The 19511-nt window shown below is 40.0% G+C and overlaps 1 protein-coding gene across 1 annotated transcript; it reads left to right on the top strand.

Moving 5' to 3' along the window:
• The first annotated feature begins 6079 nt into the window (after positions 1–6079).
• TALDO1 (transaldolase 1) lies at positions 6080–18167 on the top strand. The gene is made up of 8 exons (XM_058157139.1): positions 6080–6373; positions 11319–11442; positions 12150–12257; positions 13374–13505; positions 15436–15611; positions 15763–15960; positions 16660–16805; positions 17821–18167. Exons 1-8 carry the CDS (start codon positions 6277–6279, stop codon positions 17851–17853), a joined length of 1014 nt encoding a protein of 337 aa, XP_058013122.1. The 5' UTR covers positions 6080–6276; the 3' UTR covers positions 17854–18167.
• Positions 18168–19511: the final 1344 nt, after the last annotated feature.

Raw genomic sequence — 19511 nt, forward strand, 5'->3', positions numbered from 1 at the left:
TTCCCAGATGCCATGTAGTGAGTTTCTGTTGCTAGATGGGTCCTGTTGTGTTGCAGATGATGGTCCATTGACAAAGGTGGGGAGAAGAGTTTCTGCCTCTGGCCCATTGACAAAGGTGGGGAGAGGCAAGAAGCTGCAGGGAGCTGCTTTGTCCTTAAAACATGTTTCTCCATTTCTCATCCAGGGAAATATATTCTGCCTTTTTAATATTACCTAAAATATTTCATTCTTTTAGGAGAGGGGTGGGTGCTAACTTCCTACAATATATTGGTAGGAACTGATGTCAAAATGCTTTCTGTATCGACCAGAAATTCTGAAAGTCATTTAACCTGAATGGCACCAATGTGAAATATGCCATACATAAGATAAACTATGCAATTGTAGCACTGTGGTAGTTACAAAGAAGTTGAACACCTTCTCACCATTCAACTTTGGGTTTACCTCTAGTTTTTATTCCAAGTCCAAACTTAAAATCTTACAAATGATTTTCTATACTAATGTGCAAAATGTTTGAATATGGAAAAAAATACCCTGCTTGTTTCACATATCAAACAGGTTGTTTTGGTCATTTCAGTCTTGAGTTAGAAACATGACGTCAGGCTGCAAATGCTGCTGAACTGGCAAAAAACATCAACTGTAGATGTAAAACAGCTGCTCTGCACTCAGAACAACTGTTTTGAATTCAAAATGGGACATTTCAACTTGGGAATGGCACAAAACACTTTGCACATTCCTATTCTGGCTTTAATACTGCATATGAAGTAGGTAGCTGCCCAATTTGAAATTTTGGTCAAAGTAACAGAGAACTGCAATTTGTTCCATTTTCTCAGGCCAACCATATACCCTGAGTAGGACTGTTATAATCCCGTTGGAAGAACATTGGCCAATTTCAACAAAAAACTATACTGAATGAATGAATGAATGTCTGCTGGGCCGGACTGAATTTTGAATGTCAAGTTAGGCATTCCTCTTCCAGAAAAAAAAAAGCAGCAGTAAATTTTATTTCTACTCTTTTTACATGCATTTCAGTTAAAATTAAAACAATCAATAGGAAAAAAAAAGATCTGTTTTCCCAGATATCCTTTAACTGAGTACTCCAATCCACAATATGTAAGAAATTAATCAGACAAGCAGCTTTATCATAGCTATCTTACCATAGCTAGAGATTTTCTTTTTGGCTTTGAATATTTTATCAAAGAAATACCTAATTAGGATTATAATATACCTTTCCCAATTAGCTATTAGTGTTCAACTACCAGTCAGTTCTTATTCCCAGTTTCTAATGTAAAAGCACAAAGTGCCCCAACAGTTTCTCCACCTTTAATTCATGCTGTGTGCATTTGTCTGGCCCTGATTTCCCCCCCCCCCAAAAAAAAAAACCATTCCTATTTACGAGGAGGCACAGGTAGTCCTCACGTAGTAACTGCCTCATAGAGCAGCCATTCATAGTTATGACTGTGATGAAAAAGGAATTTGGCAACCAATCCTTGCATTTACCACTTTTGAAGATCCATAAAGCAAAAGAAAACTAAAGTAAAAAAAGATACGCACAGTTGCAGTCTCAGTGACTGCTTTGCATGACCATTGAGTTGCTAGTCCCAATTGTGATCACTAAATGAGGACTACCCGGGGTGAAATGCTCCCAATTTGGACCTGATTGTGGGATCCGGTAGCGATCTTGGCTGGTAGTTCGGAGAACCGGTAGCAATCACAGTGCGGGGCTCCGCCCACCCACCCAGCTGTTGTTCCTTCCTGGTTTTAACCAGGAAGTAATGTGTTTTGTACCCTCTGCGCATGCGCAGAGGGTGTGCGCGCGTGGCACGTGCACTTCCGAACTGGTAAGGAAGGTAAGGATATTTCACCCCCGGGACTACCTATATAAAATTATCAAGAAACGTTAGTGGTTGAACTTCCAGAGGGTGGGAGAGGGGGCTAATTTGAACACAAAGCTGGGAGGCAGGGTGAAGCAACTTTCCACCAAAACTAAAATGGCCAATAAAAGAAAAAGTGTACAGCTCTGGTTTGAAGTGTAGAGTCCTTGGTGTTCTCTGAGCTTGACTGTTTGCAGACACTTGATTACCCAACTAGGTATCGCCATCAATGCTAGTGCAGAGAGAGCACTAAGAACTCCACAGTAAAATAGTCACTCCTAAGCTCTGCAGAGCATGAACATAAAAAATGATGTGCACTGGCCTGTTCTAAACTTGTTTAAAATCTGGTTGTGGGTAGCTTTTAGTTGATAATTAGGGTGTTGATGGCTGGCTATTAAGTTGTTGATTGTTGTTCCTTTGTGCTGCCAAGTCCTCAGCTCCTAAACACCTGATCAGCAGTCCTGTTGACTGATAAGGTGCTAATTCCCAGGCTTCAATCATTTCTCTGGCTATTTTTGTCCCTGCTCAGCAACAATTGTAGTAGCTGCAAAATTGAATGTGTGTCCTTCTTCATTGCAGTGTGAGGCTACTAATGAATCCAACAATCCTTGTTAGCGGCTCATTTGTGTTCTTGAAATCTGGTGGTTAGCTTCCTCCCTATCTGTCCTATATAGTTACAAGGGCAGTCCATGCAGGGAATCCGGTAAATTGCATTAGAAGTTTCTTCCACCTCCAATTATCTTTGTAGTGCACCAATCCACCAGATTGCAAGAACACGAATGAGCCATTAGATGAAGAAACTTGAACTCACTGGTAGCCTCACACTGCAATGAACAAGAACAAGGACAAAAGTAGTTCTAATTTCTTGTCTAGACTACCTGAAAGGGCTGATATATATGAAGCAATATAATGAATCGTTGACTTTGATTTAATAATGGATAATGTTTTAGTATTAGTTGTTTGATAGTTATGTAACACAATGTTTTAGAATATTACTTTTAATATTCTACAAGAAATATTTAATAATTATCCAGTATTTACTGAATCTGCACTACTATTAATCGTTTCATAGTTCCCATCGCCAATCTCTTTCCACTTATGACTGTATGACTACGCGACCAAAGCAACAAAAAAAATTGTATAATCCATATGTTTGGGATGAGTTTGACCCTGTGGCTCCCGAGGACGTGGACAGGTTGTTGGGGAGGCTGCACGCCACTACATGTTTACTGGACCACCAACCCTTCTTGGTTGGTGCTGGCCTCACAGGAAGTGACACGAGGCTGGCTCCAGGGGATTATCAATGCTTCTTTGTTGGAGGGGGTTTTCCCTGCCGCCTTGAAGGAGGCGGTGGTGAGACCCCTCCTCAAGAAGCCTTCCCTGGACCCAGCTATATAGGTAATTACCGTCCGGTCTCCAACCTTCACTTTATCGCGAAGGTTGTAGAGAGTGCTGTGGCACGGCAGCTACCCCAATACTTGGATTAAGCTGTCTATCTAGACCCGTTCCAGTCCGGCTTCCGACCCGGATATAGCACGGAGACAGCTTTGGTCGCGTTGGTGGATGATCTCTGGAGGGCCAGAGACAGGGGTTATTCCTCTGCTCTGATCCTGTTAGATCTCTCAGCGGCTTTTGATACCATCAACCATGGTATCCTGCTGCGCCAGTTGGGGGGATTGGGAGTGGGAGGCACCGTTTATCGGTGGTTCTCCTCCTATCTCTCTGACCAGTCACAGACGGTGTTGACAGGGGGGCAGAGGTCGACCGTGAGGCATCTTACTTGCGGGGTGCCGCAGGGGTCGATTCTCTCGCCTCTCCTGTTCAACATCTATATGAAGCCGTTGGGCGAGGTCATCAGTGGCTTTGGGGTGAGTTATCACCTGTACGCTGATGATACTCAGCTGTACTTTTCCACCCTGGGCCACCCCAACGAAGCTGTCGAAGTGCTGTCCCAGTGTTTGGAAGCCGTACGGGTCTGGATGGGGAGGAACAGGCTCAAGCTCAATCCCTCCAAGATGGAGTGGCTGTGGATGCCGGCACCCCGATACAGTCAGCTGCAGCCGCAGCTGACTGTCGGGGGCGAGTTATTGGCCCCAAGGGAAAGGGTGTGCAACTTGGGTGTTCTCCTGGATGCACGGCTGTCGTTTGAAGATCATTTGACGGCCGTCTCCAGGAGAGCCTTTCACCAGGTTCGCCTGGTTCGCCAGTTGCGCCCCTTCCTCGATCGGGATGCCTTATGCACAGTCACTCATGCTCTCGTTACCTCTCGCCTGGATTATTGCAATGCTCTCTACATGGGGCTCCTCTTGAGGTGCACTCGGAGGCTTCAGTTGGTCCAGAATGCAGCTGCGCAGGTGATAGAGGGAGTTCCACATAGCTCCCATGTAACACCTCTCCTGCGCAGACTGCACTGGCTACCTGTTGCCTTTCGGATGCATTTCAAGGTTTTGGTTACCACCTTCAAAGCGCTCCATGGCTTGGGGCCTGGGTATTTACGGGACCGCCTGCTGTTACCTCATGCCTCCCACCGACCCGTACGCTCACACAGAGAGGGACTTCTCAGGGTGCCGTCTGCCAAACAATGTCGGCTGGCGGCCCCCAGGGGAAGATCCTTCTCTGTGGGGGCTCCTACTCTCTGGAATGAACTTTCCCCTGGTTTACGCCAAATACCTGACCTTCGGACCTTTCGCCGCGAATTGAAAACACATTTGTTCATTCGCACGGGGCTGGCTTAAGTTTTTTTCTTAAACTGCTTAAATTTTTAAATTCTAAATTCTATTTATGTTTTAAATTGGGAGTTTTAGATTTTAAATATTTTAATTTTTTTGCCAATTGTATAATAAGTTTCTTAATTTAGTTTTTAATTGTACATTGTTTATGTTTTATCCTGGCTGTACACTGCCCTGAGTCCTTCGGGAGAAGGCCGGTCTAGAAATCCAATAAATAATAAATAATAATAATAATAATAATATGTTAAACAATGTATGAAATGAATTAAATCATATGGGACTGTCTCTTGCAAGTTTACTCCTGTACTTTTAACAGAAGCTTTTTTTTTCTTCCTAGGGTTCCCCCCAAATGCATGATCTGCTTTCTCTGGCACAACCTAATATTGATGCATGAGTTGCGCTCCTGAACCTGACATTGTAGGCTGAGAGTGAGTGATTGGCCCACCCAGCCGCCTTTCATGCCCAAGGCTGGATTAAAACTCACTGTCTCTTGGTTTCTAGCCTGGTGCCTCAGCCACTAGCCCAAACTGGCTCTCAGCTTTCTTTCAAATGGTCAATGATATTTATTTGATTAATTCCTGTTTTAAGCCGCCAAGGACTCAAAAAAGCATATTTTGTGTCAGTTTGTGGACTTTCTACATGCTAATATAGTAACAGATGGTTAACAGAGGGATTTGAAGATTAGTGTAATATTTAGCTCAACCTATTGACTGCTTTTTCTTCTCTCTTTATATAGCAATAGCACTTAGACTTATATACCACTTCATAGTGCTTTTTACAGCCCTCTCTAATCGGTTTACAGAGTCAGCATATTTCCCCCAACAATCTGGGTCATTTTACCGACCTCGGAAGGATGGAAGGCTGAGTCAACCTTTAAACATATATATATATACACACGGGAAGAGAATTTATTGGGGTTTTTTCCCCAGCCAGAGTGGATCCTACATGTTAAATGTTAAATTTAATAAACCATTTTCCCCTCCTTTTTTTGTACACTATTTTTTTCCCTTTGTTGTTGTTGTTAGGGTTGAAAGTATATTTCTGTTTTGTTTGTTTTACTGTTTTGTATTTTATTTTCTATGATAAAACAATATTTTTTTTAAAAAAGCATATTAGGTAAAACGGAGGAGGCTAAGGCAAGATTGCAGGCGGGAAGGAGGGAACAAATCAGCCTGATTTATAACACCGTGCCTCTCAAACGCGGACAAGGACGAGGCACACCGACCGCCCTTTGTCTCCCGCCCTTCCAATGATCGGTTCTAGTTCATTTAAGCTAAGGCCATGGCACCGCCTTGCACGTCCTGCAACCCAGTGCAATCCTGATTGGCTGCCGAGCAGGAAAACCCAAAGGCGATTGGTTGTAGACCAATAGCCTGTGCCCACTGCCCAGGGCAGCCTTAGCGCACCCTGACACTCTTTGGAAGGGGGAGAGAGAGAGGCGGGGAACTGGTTCTGTAATGACGTAGGCGCCGCCCTCTGCTCGCCCTCCTGCCTTCCGCTGTAGAAGCCGGCGCCCGCTTGTCACACACACACACACAGACAAACACAGTCAAGAGTTTCGTGCTGCGCAAGCGCGGAAGCCGCGTGCCGATCCACTTGATTTCTCCTCCGAGGCTACGGAAACGGCTCGGGCACCGCAGCCGCGCCTCCTTATTTCTTCGCAACCCCGCGCGACTATGTCAGTTTCCCCCGTGAAAAAGCAGAAGATGGAGTCGGCGCTGGAGCAGCTCAAGCAACACACCACCGTGGTGGCCGATACGGGAGATTTCCACGGTGAGGGGCGACGATCCCTTTTCGGGATCCGGGAGAGAGAGAGAGAGAGAGAACGGGGGAGCTCTTTTGATCTCTGGGGTTCCCTATCAAGTCCGATCCGGCTGGATGTGATGCTCTTTCCCCAATGGTTTCTTCCGCGCACGGAAGAAACTCCCCGTCTTCTTATCTCCCGCCGCTCCGCGTGAAGGGAAAGCTACTTAAGAGAAGGAAGAGATGAGGAAGTCGTGTTTTTCGTAGCCCGGTGCAATGCTTATTTTCGCATAAACAGGCCTAATAAGGCTACCCACTCAGTAGAAGGAAAACATTTAGATGCTCTCTGCAGTGTTGGAATATTCATAAGCTTTCTCTAGTTCAGGGGTCTCGAACCTTGGCAACTTTAAGCCTGGAGGACTTCAACTCCCAGAATTCCCCAGCCAGCTTTGCTGGCTGGGGAATTCTGGGAGTTGAAGTCTTCCAGGCTTAAAGTTGCCAAGGTTCGAGACCTCTGCAGTCTAGTGGACTTTTAAAAGGTGGCTTTATTGGATTCCGATTTTGTTTTCATGGGCAATTTAAGGGCACCCTGTTTATGAGGGAGCTTGAAAAATCAGACCTAGTTAATACTTGAATGGGAGAGACTGCCGGGAATCTCATAGCTATAAATTAAGCTAAGAGGTGTTTTTTTTGGGGGGGGGGGGAGGTGGGATTCAGAAGAAGGAATTGGCATTCCACTTCTGTTTTGTTGCCAAAGAAAACAATATGGATTAATCTCTCTAGCTTAATCAGTATATCAGGTCTTCACACTATTGCTGTGTTTTGTTGTTGTCCTCACCCACAATTTAGTTCTAGGGATTACGGAGTTTGACTTCATTCTAAAATGCAAGGTTTTGAAAAAAGTTTTATCTATTACTAACCTGTAGCCTTTCTAACACAGTGTTCAGTATTCCTTACGGCAAAGAGCAGCATTAAAAATGTCCCACCTCTGTTATTCTGGAGTGATATAAGCCACTTAGAAGATGTTATTTATGTAAAAGCAGAAGTAACTCAACAGTTTGGATAAGTGATAATTTATTAAATGTACCTGCTGCCGAACTATCAGCAAGAGTTGACAGTTTTAACTCTCTTACCTGTTAGTCTGCATAGTTTTGCAAGTAATTGATATTTATGTTTTTCTGGAGGACGTGCCAATTGATTTTTTCAAATCTTAGCTTAATTCTTCTTAGACTTAATGACAATCATAATATGCTTTTCCATTAAATTCTATTAAAATCGGCTTTTAATGTGGTTTTCTATTTAAATGCTATTAAAAATTGGCTTTTATAAGTAATCTGATCTGTTTACAAAGCTCCTAAGTATTCTACCACTACTCTGGCTACATAATGGCATAAAATAGTATTGCTTGCAAAATTTAATATTTCTTTATTGCTTAGATTGTCAATGTATAATATACATGGATAATAGTCATTTCTCAAGGTAAAAATTGCTCAGAGAATTTAACCTAACATGAAATATTATTTTGTAAATGGTCTTATGAAAGACATTTCTTCTTCCTGTTGCTTAACAGGTGGTGGAATTTTGCTGATGGGCTATGAGTTAGCAGATTTTGACAAGAAAAAAATCTTTTTAACTTGCGAATAAAACTTGCAGAGCAGGAAATTACCATCTATATGTGATGGTGTTAAATATTTGATGTAAAAATACTTCTGTAAATTTTCTATGGAAATATTGCACAATATATTTAAGAATATCACATGGCTATGTGGGTTTCTGTGATGCCACTTATGTAACTTTCCAAAGAACTTTGGTACAGTATGTCCATCTTAAGTAATTGGAGATGATTACCAGCGTATCTATGTTCAAAGCACCTACAGGGAGCTTCACCATGAAAAACACAATTTTCTAGCCTATATATGTAGCATTTTGGAATGTAAAAACGTACTTAAGACATGCCAGTTCAGAAATAGTTGTTTCTACATTACAGTGCATGTGCATTGTCCTACAAATTCTACTTTTGGTAGATCTCCCTGCAAATTATTTGAGCCAGCCTTTGAATATGGACAAGATAATAGTCATATGCATGTGCACAGTATATCAAAATCTATTTTTTTTTTGCCTTATAAAAGTTGTTTTTTGCAAATGGATGTGGGATAACTGTGAAACACATCTGGATCTTGATATGGTAAGAACTGCAACTATTGGCTGTTTACTGCACAGTGCTTTCTATTCCAAAGCAAAAATGTGCTAAGAGTGTAGATACAGATGTAACACATGTCTGCAAGTTATTAAATACATCTGTTTACTATAAGAGAAAGTTCAAAGTTACGATGGCAGAATGAGTGGGACTTACAACCGGTCCTTGAGGTTCTGGTCATCCCAGCTCTTCTGAAGTCATGTGATTGTTATCTGGGTGCTTGGCACTGGCTCACAACCATTATGGCATTCTGTGGTCACATGATCGCCTTTTGCGACCTTTTCCTGCCAGCTTCACATAAGTGAAGTCAATGGGAAAGCTAGCAAAGAAGACTACAAGTTGCTCAGGTAATTCTCCCACATCTAGCAGGAGCCAACCCAAGCCTAACTATGCTTGTGTCACACTACACTGGCCTCTCGCACACGTGTGCTCTCCCACACCCAACAGCAGCCATTTACCTGCCTGCTGGCTGGCTTGGAAACCGTCTGGAACTTGCAACTTTCTGCCAGCTTCCCCACTGATTTGGCTTGTGGGAAGCTTGCAGGAAGTTGCAAGGAGATCCTTGTTTAATGACAGCAATGGGGACTGTCAGGATTGCCATCATTAAACAATGCGGTCATGTAACATTGTTCTTTATAATCACATCACTTGGTAACAGAAATTCTGGTCCCAATGACTTATTAACAGAAGACTGTCTACATTGAAATGTTGAAAGAGGGAATGGAGTAATTAGCACTTCCTAAATCTGCATAAATGAAGAAGTTCACAAAGAACAGTTTGCATAACTGGGTATCATTTTGATCTTAATTAAATTCTATTCCTTGACTATTCAGAAGTTTGAAACAAAGCTGTGTTGCTTTTTATGCTTTGAAGAATACTGGTTACTAATGAAAGTTATATTAAAAGTTTTTTTAAAAGGTGATTAACTAGTGTTAATTTGATGTCTCAAAATTATGGTAATTGGCTGCTTATATCTGAACAATTAAAACTCAGTTCTCAGATTTGTAGCAACTGAACATTTGGATAGACTTTTAATCGAACATTGGTTTCCAAGATATACTGGTGATATAAATAAAAGCAGAACCTAAGCTATTCATTATAAAAACCTGAGTTTTATGGATTTATTCCAAAATAAAAGCCTTACAAAGTCCAAATTTTTATAATTACATGCTTGATTGACTGTAGGGAACACACATTAATTTGTATATATTGTCAAATGTATTTGTATTCTTGACCAAGGTTTTCTTTAATGAAAAGTACTGAAAGAGGTAATTTATTCATCTGTACTCAATTATATATCACATTTTTTTCACAGCTTAATATTGTCTTGACTGAAGATTCAGTATATTCTTCAGTATATATCTTCTACTGTGTATAGCTAGTTCTCGACTTAATGACCACAATTGAATGCAACATTTCCATTGCTAAGCAAGACAGTTCTTAAGTGAGTTTTGCCCCATTTTTATAGCTTTCTTGCCATAGTTATTAAGTGAATCGCTGCAGTTGTTACGTTAATTGTTTGGTCATTAAGTGAATCTGGCTTCCCCCATTGACTTTGCTTGTCGGAAGCCAGCTGGACAGGTTACAATTGGTGATCATGTGACCCTGGGACAGTGCAACTCTCATAAATACATGCCAGTTGCCAAGCGTGACCATGAGGGTGCTAACAATGGTCGTAATTGTGAAAGCTGGTAATAAATCATTTTTTTCAATGCTATTGTAACTTCGAACAACGAGTGATTGTAAGTTGAGGTCAACCTGTATATTGATTCCAGATGGACGGCTTCCAGTACAGCCTATCGAACAAGCTTGCAAACTCCCAAAGTGATATTATACTGAATACAGATGTCATTTTAAAAATGTCCCCTCAGGTAAAAAGAAACAAATTAGAGAATGCATGCAGGCCAAGACCTCTAGAATTCTTAAACAACTCTGAAACAGTTTCTGAGTTTCTCAGAACTTCTCCTCCATAGGAATACATTTCATTCTGTTGGATATTTTTTGTAGATTTTTCTTTTCTTGTCACATCTCTACTATTTTTGTTCAACTACCGTATATTTTCATTGTTTAATTATTACACTCTGAGTTAGATTCAAATATTGTAGATCTTGGTTTGACTGTATATTTTCCAATTATGAAAAGGTCACTTTACTGAAGTGCCTTTTTATTTTGTTGTTGTTAGTTGCAAAGTCGTGGTCGACCCATTACAACCCCATGGACAACGTTCCTCCAGGCCTTCCTGTCCTCTTACCATCCTCTGGAGTCATTTTATTAGAGATGTCTCATTAGTAACTTTCTCACTGACACTAACTTGAATTTGCCTTTTCACTTTGGTGCCAAAGACATACCATGTTTTTCCAGATTGTTATTTTTTTCTGTTGTTACATTGCTCTTTTTCTGACTGATTTCATTTAGTGGATTGTATCTGTATAGCATATTGAAATTTGTTTGCACCGTGGTAAAGATCATGTTACTCAATACAGGACATAGCAAGAAAGATGTTATGCCTTCCTAATATCAACTTTTGTTATGACTTTGAATGAGTCTTTGAATAATATATCCTAGGTGCTAATTTTACTAAGAACGGTATCTGTCTCTTCTTAATTATTAGTTCTCAATCATATTATATACAAACATAATTTCTGTCCCTGGAATAACTACATTAATTACACTGCTCCATCTTATTGCATATCCTTAAAACAATTCTTACCAAGTTGAGAGGCTAACATCCATACCCGCCAACCTTTTTATTCTTGTTTGCTGCTTTTCATTCCACAGCTATCGAAGAGTACAAGCCTCTAGATGCTACTACCAACCCATCCCTGATACTAGCTGCAGCTCAGATGCCAGCCTATAAGCAACTGGTAGAAGATGCTATTGCATATGGAAAGAAACTTGGTGGGTGAGTAAGTTTGCCAATTTTCTAATTTTACCGCTTTGACACTTAGTTGGTATTATCAATATGCATCCTCACTCTCTCTTGTCTTTCACCTTCACATAAGATACTGTCCGATTTAAACCCGGGATCAAAAAAATTAAATAAGGGCAGAATAGAGGAAGTCAAAGCCCTTCTGCAAACTACCAGCCACTCCCAGTTTTTTTCTCATTACAGAAGGAAGAAGGAAGAAGGGAATAGTTGGCTCAACTGCACCACTAGGGAATGAGTCAGAGGTTTAAATAGAGTTCTCTTCTGAGGTTGCATTAATCACATTTGTCCCAGGAGTTAAAGACTTAGATTAATTTTGATAAAGCTCAGGACATATGTGTATATACACGTGCACACTTTTAAGTCAGTGATGACTCCTGGTAACTGGCTGGACAAGTCCCTATGGTTTTCTAGGTAAGTTTTCAGAAGTGGTTTGCTTCCTTCCTAGGGCTGAGAGGGTGACTGGCTCAATGTCCCTTAGCTGGCTTTATGCCTTAAGGCAGGACTAGAACTTATGGTCTCCTTTTCTAGTCTGCATTAAACTGACTCTAAAGTTCAGAACATCGTGCAAAGAATTTATATTACTGTTCCAATTTGACTCATTTATTTTTGTAGATATCACATTGGCACCACATTTGTTCCTCAGTACATGAACTTCTACTTGGGTTATTATACAATTCTAGGTCAGAAAGTGAACAAGTTACAAATGCTTGTGATAAGCTTTTTGTGCTGTTTGGGGCAGAAATACTGAAGAGGATACCTGGCCGTGTGTCCACAGAAGTAGATGCAAGGTGAATATTTTCTGAATTCATCAAATATATTATTTATGTTTGTTTGTTTGATTGATTGATTGTTTTGATTGATTGATTTATATCCAGGCTGTACTTCAGGAAATCAAAGTGGCATGCATCCCCCATCTTATTTTTACCCATAAGACTAAAACTGTGAGATAGGCTTGGGTTGATTGATCTGATTGCTGGTATCCTTAAGATTTATATTGACTGTTTCCCTATGACTATCATTAAGGGTTGTACCTTATGATTCTTGACGAATGTATCTTTTCTTTTATGTTCTCCGAGAGCGTATACACCAAGACAAATTCCTTGTGTGTCCAATCACATTTGGCCAATAAAGAATTCTATTCTATTCTATCCAGAACACCTGAGCCTGAAGATGGACTTGAATCTGGATCTCCCTATTTGTAGTCTAAGTTCGTAACTCAGATACCACATTGGCTCTTATAATGTTGCATATGAGCCTGTGAAGATTATCAGTGGAGGTATGACTCTGAGTGGCTCACACCATAAAAACAACAACAACAGATATACAGTTCAGATAAAAAGATAGTGAAAAACAAAAACAAATGGCAGATCTGCTCAACACAACAAATCACACACCCAACAAGGGGTTCCAACCACTCCAGCCCAAAGCTTTTTTTGTTCTGTTAAACCAGTTAGTCTCTCTTGCATGGATTAGAGAGATGGCCATCCTCTTATTTGCATCTATGTACTGGAATCTTTTGTTTAGCTTACCATTTATGGTTTCTCTTAAGGCTTCCAGCTGAAGATCTTGTTTAGAAAGGCCTTTGAATAGGCCCTTTGTTGCTCTACTATTAAGAAACTAATTTTCTTAACAGTATTTGTGGGTTTTTTATGTTGTTCGAATTACTTTATTTGATAGGATGTAATGTTTAAGACAATTAATGCAGAAGTAGTAGAAATGGCACATGATAAATAGATATTGCGAAGCTGCCAATTTTAATGGTGTTCTCGCCTAATGACATTGACTTCTTAAATAGAGGACTGAGGTGTGGCAGTGGTATAGAAAGACATGAATGTTGCATCCCATATCTTTGCATATTTGCCTACTTGAGTATAATTTACACAAGTTATCTTTTTATTTTAAAGGTTGTCTTTTGATAAAGAAGGCATGGTTAAGAGAGCCAGACAATTCATCGATCTTTATAAAGACATAGGAATTAGCAAAGATCGTATCCTCATCAAGCTGTCATCAACATGGGAGGGCATCCAAGCTGGCAAGTAAGTGTACCAGGAACAGTAGTACAGTATAAGGCTCATTTGGTAGCTATTTTATATTCCATTTGTCATTTTTTGCATAGGAATTTCTATCTTGACCCTATCTCATCTATTTTTACCATACACAGTTCTTAAAATAGTTCATTCTGATTACATTCATCTTTTAGGTTTCCTCTGACATAGCCAGTTTTCATTTCCATTTAACAATTGTGACCCAGGCCCAAGTAGGTAGTAGGAAACTCAGTCCCTGAAAAAGCAAACAAACTTTATTCGAACAGCTGAGAATTACTTCATTCCCAGCGTCGTTCAATTCAAATTAAAACAATACCTCCCAACACAAATTCCTCAGCCCTATCACAAACCTTGGTCCAATTAGGCAAACTGCCAAAGGCCTTTCTTGGCAAACACTCAGAAGTCACAAAAATAAATGCAAGACGTAGACGAAGCAGAAGACGAAGCTACCAATGTTGTTTTCCAGCAAAGCCCAAACGCTGTTACTGGTCTGTTTTAAGCCTTATGGGAGGGGCCAATTATCTCTTGGCCCTACTCCTGAGTTGTCCTTTTTGCTTGAGCTGCTCTTGCCTTCTGGCAGCTCTTCTCATGCGTGCATTAGGAACAGGCTCCTCCTGTTTCTCTGCCTCACTGCTATCAGTCTCTGGAGTCCACACCTCACTCCCCGATGGCCCTGGCCTCACCTCAGCCTCATCGCTGTCCGACTCAGTTGCCAGCTCCGCAGGCTGCTGGCGGACCACAACAACAATGTGGGAAGAAAAACATGCAGTTAAACACAGTCATTTTCATTTCTTTCAAGATATGTTTATTTCTTGCAACATGCTACATCAGAAGCCTCAAAAGTCACCACCACCACCTCCAGATCATTTTATGCAGCCCATTCCTCACCCAACATAACAAGAAAGAAATGACCAGACACGGGACAGCAGCGTGCCAATATTGGACAGAAGCTACAGAACCCCCCACCCCAACTCTTAAGAAAAAAATGTGACGTGACAAGCCAATTGACAGCTGCAGTCTAGCCTTGTATCAAGGCATAGAGCAGGGGTTTCCAACCTTGGCAACTTTAAGCCTGGCGGACTTCAACTCCCAGCAAAGCTGGCTGGGGAATTCTGGGAGTTGAAGTCCACCAGGCTTAAAGTTGCCAAGGTTGGAGACCCCTGGCATAGGGGCACTGGTGATTAGCTGTATTAGTGGGTACAGAAGCAGCTATCCTTATGTCTGACAAATAAATCATCATTTCAGATTTAAATGTCTTCTTTTGCCATTTGAACAGATGAATAGATGTGTTCAAAACGAGATGTTTTTCTAAGTAGATACTGACCAAACAATCATTCTAATTTTGTTGCTGACTCAATTTTCATGTATCTTTTATGTTCCTACTCCTCCAGCCATGTTGACTTAACGGAATAATTTGCCCTGCGGTATCACATTCATTTATCCCTTCCTGGATTACACGACAGTCTGAGTTGCAGTTTCCGTATGCTGTGATCATCATTAGATGAGACCATATATTTTGATCCCCATCAGATTTCATCAGTCAAAGCTTTCACAGAACCCTTTTTAATAAGAGGAGTCACGTCCTTGTCACAAGTAGCCTTCCTGCCTAATGCTTAGCATGCCAAGATGGACTGTTTTACTCTGTATGCCACTGAAATTCTATTTTATTCCAGTTGTCCCTCTGCTGTTCTATGAAAGTTGGGGTCTGTAACGCAGAGACCACTTTGCAAGCTAACGTACTGTTGCCCACATCCCACTAACCACAAAGAAAACAGTCTCCTGACTCCCTGAGAAGGCATTTCCTTTTTAAAAAAGTAACGTGGTTTAAAATAAAATTGTATATACAGCATTGAATAAGATTGCATACATAACAGAAATGATACTGATAGGAAAAATAATTCTGCTCTGTTTTATCTTACAGGATCCTTGAAGAGCAGCATGGGATTCATTGTAATATGACCCTGCTCTTTTCCTTTGCTCAGGCAGTTGCCTGTGCAGAAGCAGGAGTCACCCTCATTTCTCCTTTCGTTGGGCGTATTCTGGATTGGTATGTTGCAAATACAGACAAAAAATCCTATGAGCCATCAGAGGACCCAGGTAATTGAATAAGTGTGGCTAAGAAATTAAGTTTGCAATTGAATCAACCTGCAATGTTTAGTATTTGAAAATAAACCATTCTGAGGGTTTCTTTACCCCTGCATAAAGTTGCAGTAATTGCTTTAAATAGTTACCTTATATTCTCTTTTAGGGGTAAAGAGTGTCACTAAAATCTACCATTATTACAAAAAGTTTGGCTATAAAACGATTGTAATGGGAGCTTCTTTTCGGAACACTGGACAAATCAAAGCACTAACTGGCTGTGACTTTCTCACCATTTCACCTAAACTTCTGGGAGAGCTCAGTAAAGATAATAGCAAACTAACACCGAAGCTGAGCATCAAAGATGGTAAGTTTTCTGTTTTACTAAATATATGTGGGGTCCAGTGGCCTTAGACAAACATCGCTCAATACAGTTTAAATAGATTAAAACACTTTAATCATGATCTTTTACCACTGTACCACTCTTCAATGTTAAGGATGTACTTTTACTGAAATATCTACAAAGGGCTGTATATGTGTAACAGCTAATCCTTTCTGTGCTCAGTAAGTTCACTTTTTGAATAACTAATATCTCAAAGAGATAGATCAGCATTTTTTAGTATATTTACTGTTCAGGAATATGTAATATTTCTGCTATGGGACTGACAGGATAATATCAATACCTACATATTCATATCAGTTTGTTAACTGAGCCACAGTGGCACAGTGGTTAGAATGCAGTACTGCAGGCTACTTCTGCTGACTGCAATTTGGCAGTTCAAATCTCACCAGGCTCAAGGTTGACTCAGCCTTCCATCCTTCTGAGGTCGGTAAAATGAGGAGCTAGATTGTTGGGGGCAATATGCTGACTCTGTAAACTGCTTAGAGAGGGCTCTAAGGCAGTATATAAGTCTGAGTGCTATTGCTACATATTTATATTAGTTTGTTAACTGAATGGTTTCTGTAAGATGTTGAGATTCAGCATTCCCTGTGATAACTATATATCACAATAAAGTATACCGTTGCCTACTTCCATAATTGGTTGCTTCTATCATCTTCAATACAGCCCAGGGATCTGACTTGGAGAAGGTGCATCTGGATGAAAAGACATTCCGTTGGCTTCATAATGAAGACCAAATGGCTGTGGAGAAACTGTCAGATGGAATCAGAAAGTTTGCTGCTGATGCAGTTAAACTGGAAGTCATGATAAAGGTAAAATTAAGGGTTTCTTGTCTTACTAAATATTATTTCCTAAGTTCCTTCACATGGTACATTTCACAAGCATTGCAAATGTAAATGTTAACCTGTTTATTTGTATTTTTGTTGCATGTTTTCATACGATACTAATGTTCAAGTATAAAATTTATAGGGGTTTTAATTGGTTTTTTAATATTTATATTTATATTTTTAATAATTTGGCATTAGAATAAGTTTTTTAATGGTTATTTTAATTTGTACATAAATGTTTTATTTGCCTGTGAACCGCCCTGAGTCCTTCGGGAGATAGGGCGGTATACAAATATGAATAATAATAATAATAATAATAATAATAAAACCAACTGAATACAAATGGTAAAGAGATTTAAATTATAAGTACATTATTTCATAATTAGGTTGTTGATCCCATAATCCATTTATTATTATGGATTTTATTTATTTTTCATATAGAATTAAGTGCGGTTTAAAAATCACTGTAAATTCTTGGATGGCAGATCCTAGGTTATACTACTGTGCTTTTCTTTTATAAATCTGAAATATTTTTGACAAGTTAAACTTCTTAAATTTAAGTATCTTAACAATGCTGAAGTTTTTAAATTAGATATTTTTCCAAAACTTTATATTAAGGTTGGACCAGTAGATGTTCACATGCAACATTCAAAGCTAACACATGGATTTTCAACATTGAATACCCTTTTTTTAATCTGAAAGGCTTCTCTCTTGATTCAAAAGAAAATAATCAAAATGAAATTGGTTTCTCCTTTCCCTGTATTAATAACTCTGCTATTTATAATCTTTCAACTTGAAATTTAAACAGACTGCAGGTATAAAAATTGATATATGCTAAACTGTATATAACTTGCAAGTTATTTTCTGGTTTTCAGTTCTATTGGGCTTAAATAGGCGAAATCCTATTTGCCAATCTCTTGTACATTAAATGGCAATGATTTCTTAAAATGTCTGCAGCTAATGTGCCTATTAATTTTTTATATTTTTTCTCCTTTTTTAGGAACGGATGTTTGGTACTGCAAATGGAAAGTAGACATGGCAAATTTTATGAATGCTACCGGTATATAGATGTAAAGATTTACACGCTGCATACAAAAAGATTTTCTGTATTGAGAGATTTCTGTATGAATTTGCAGAGAAAAGATTCTTCAGGTCTGCTGTGCTTTTATATATCAGGATTGTAATATTATAATTCTGCGTTACCAATATTTTTATTGTTCACTATATTGCAGATGCATAAAGGACCAGTTGCCTTGCTTTTTTCTTCAAGGTACTACTATTACTAATAATGATAAAACATTCTGATGTATGAGTGCATTCCAAAAGAATAAAATGTACTACATTTTATACAGCTTTGTTGACTCCTATTGAGGCAAGTCCTCCGTTTGAAGGATGTATACGTGCTATTTCTACAAACAAAATCACTGTAAGATTTGAACAAGTGTGTTTTATAAACATTCCATTCTTAGAATTATGAGCAGCTTCCCTACTGTTCTTGTAGAATGAATGATGTCTCACAGGGTTAAAAAAAAGAGGAAGAAAGATTATGTACAAGCTTGAATTATACAAACCAAAGGTGGGATATACCGTATTTTTCGGAGTTTTAAGACGCTCTGGAGTATAAAGACGCATGTTTTGGGGGAGGAAAAGAAGAAAAAAAAATCTGCCTCTGCGTACTAGCATCCATCGGTATTCATCTGGCTAGTATCCTTGCAGCAAATAGCCTGGTCAGCTTTCGCATGTTATCACAGCCTGATTCAGTATGAGCAGCTGATTAGCAGTTGGATCGGCCTGTCAGAATACCGCCAATCAGCTGTTCCAGGCCGTGGGAATCGCAATAGCCCATTACCACCTCCAAACGTGTTTTCGGCCTCTGCATCGCGTTTTCGGCCTCTGCCCACTCCGTTTTAGACTCATTCCAGGCTGTGGGGATTGCCACAGCACATTGATGCTGTTCACCACCTCTGTGTCAAGTTTTAGGCCTCTGCACACCCGGTTTTTAGCCTTTGCACATCGTGTTTTTGACCCATTTCTGGCGGCAATCCCTGCCACCTGGAACCAGTTGAAAAGAAGCAACTTAGAACTAAGGAGAAATTTCCTGACAGTTAGAACAATTAATAAGTGGAACGACTTGCCTTCAGAAGTTGTGAATGCTCCAACACTGGAAATTTTTAAGAAAATGTTGGATAACCATCTGACTGAGATGGTGTAGGGTTTCCTGCCTGGGCAGGGGGTTGGACTAGAAGGCCTCCAAGGTCCCTTCCAACTCTGTTGTTATGTTATGTTATGTTATGTTATGTTATGTTATGTTATGTTATGTTATGTTATGTTATGTTATGATGTTATGTTATGTTATGTTATGTTATGTTATGTTATGTTACGAAAATGCGACGCATGGAGACCAAAAACCGGATGTGCGGAGGTCGAAAATGGCCGAAGGGTGGGGGCTGAGGCTTTGACAACATTCAATGTATAAGACACATTTCCACCCAATTTTAGGGAGGGGGAAATGTGTCTTATACTCCGAAAAGTATGGTAAATCTAAATTATAATGCAGTCCAGGGGTGAAATGCTCCCAGTTTGCACTGGTTCGGGCGAACCGGTAGCAGTAGTGCGAAGCTCCGCCCACCCACCCGGACGTCATAACTTCCTTCCTTAACCAGGAAGTAACCTGTTTTTGACCCTCTGCAT

This window comes from Ahaetulla prasina, chromosome 1 (genome assembly GCF_028640845.1).
Source record: "Ahaetulla prasina isolate Xishuangbanna chromosome 1, ASM2864084v1, whole genome shotgun sequence".
NCBI lineage: Eukaryota > Metazoa > Chordata > Lepidosauria > Squamata > Colubridae > Ahaetulla > Ahaetulla prasina.

Coding starts and splice junctions, on each gene's coding strand:
- TALDO1 (XM_058157139.1), top strand. CDS start 6,277: ATGTCAGTTTCCCCCGTGAAAAAGCAGAAGATGGAGTCGGCGCTGGAG. Junction 6,374..11,318: donor CGATACGGGAGATTTCCACG/GTGAGGGGCGAC, acceptor TTCATTCCACAG/CTATCGAAGAGTACAAGCCT. Junction 11,443..12,149: donor TATGGAAAGAAACTTGGTGG/GTGAGTAAGTTT, acceptor ATACAATTCTAG/GTCAGAAAGTGAACAAGTTA.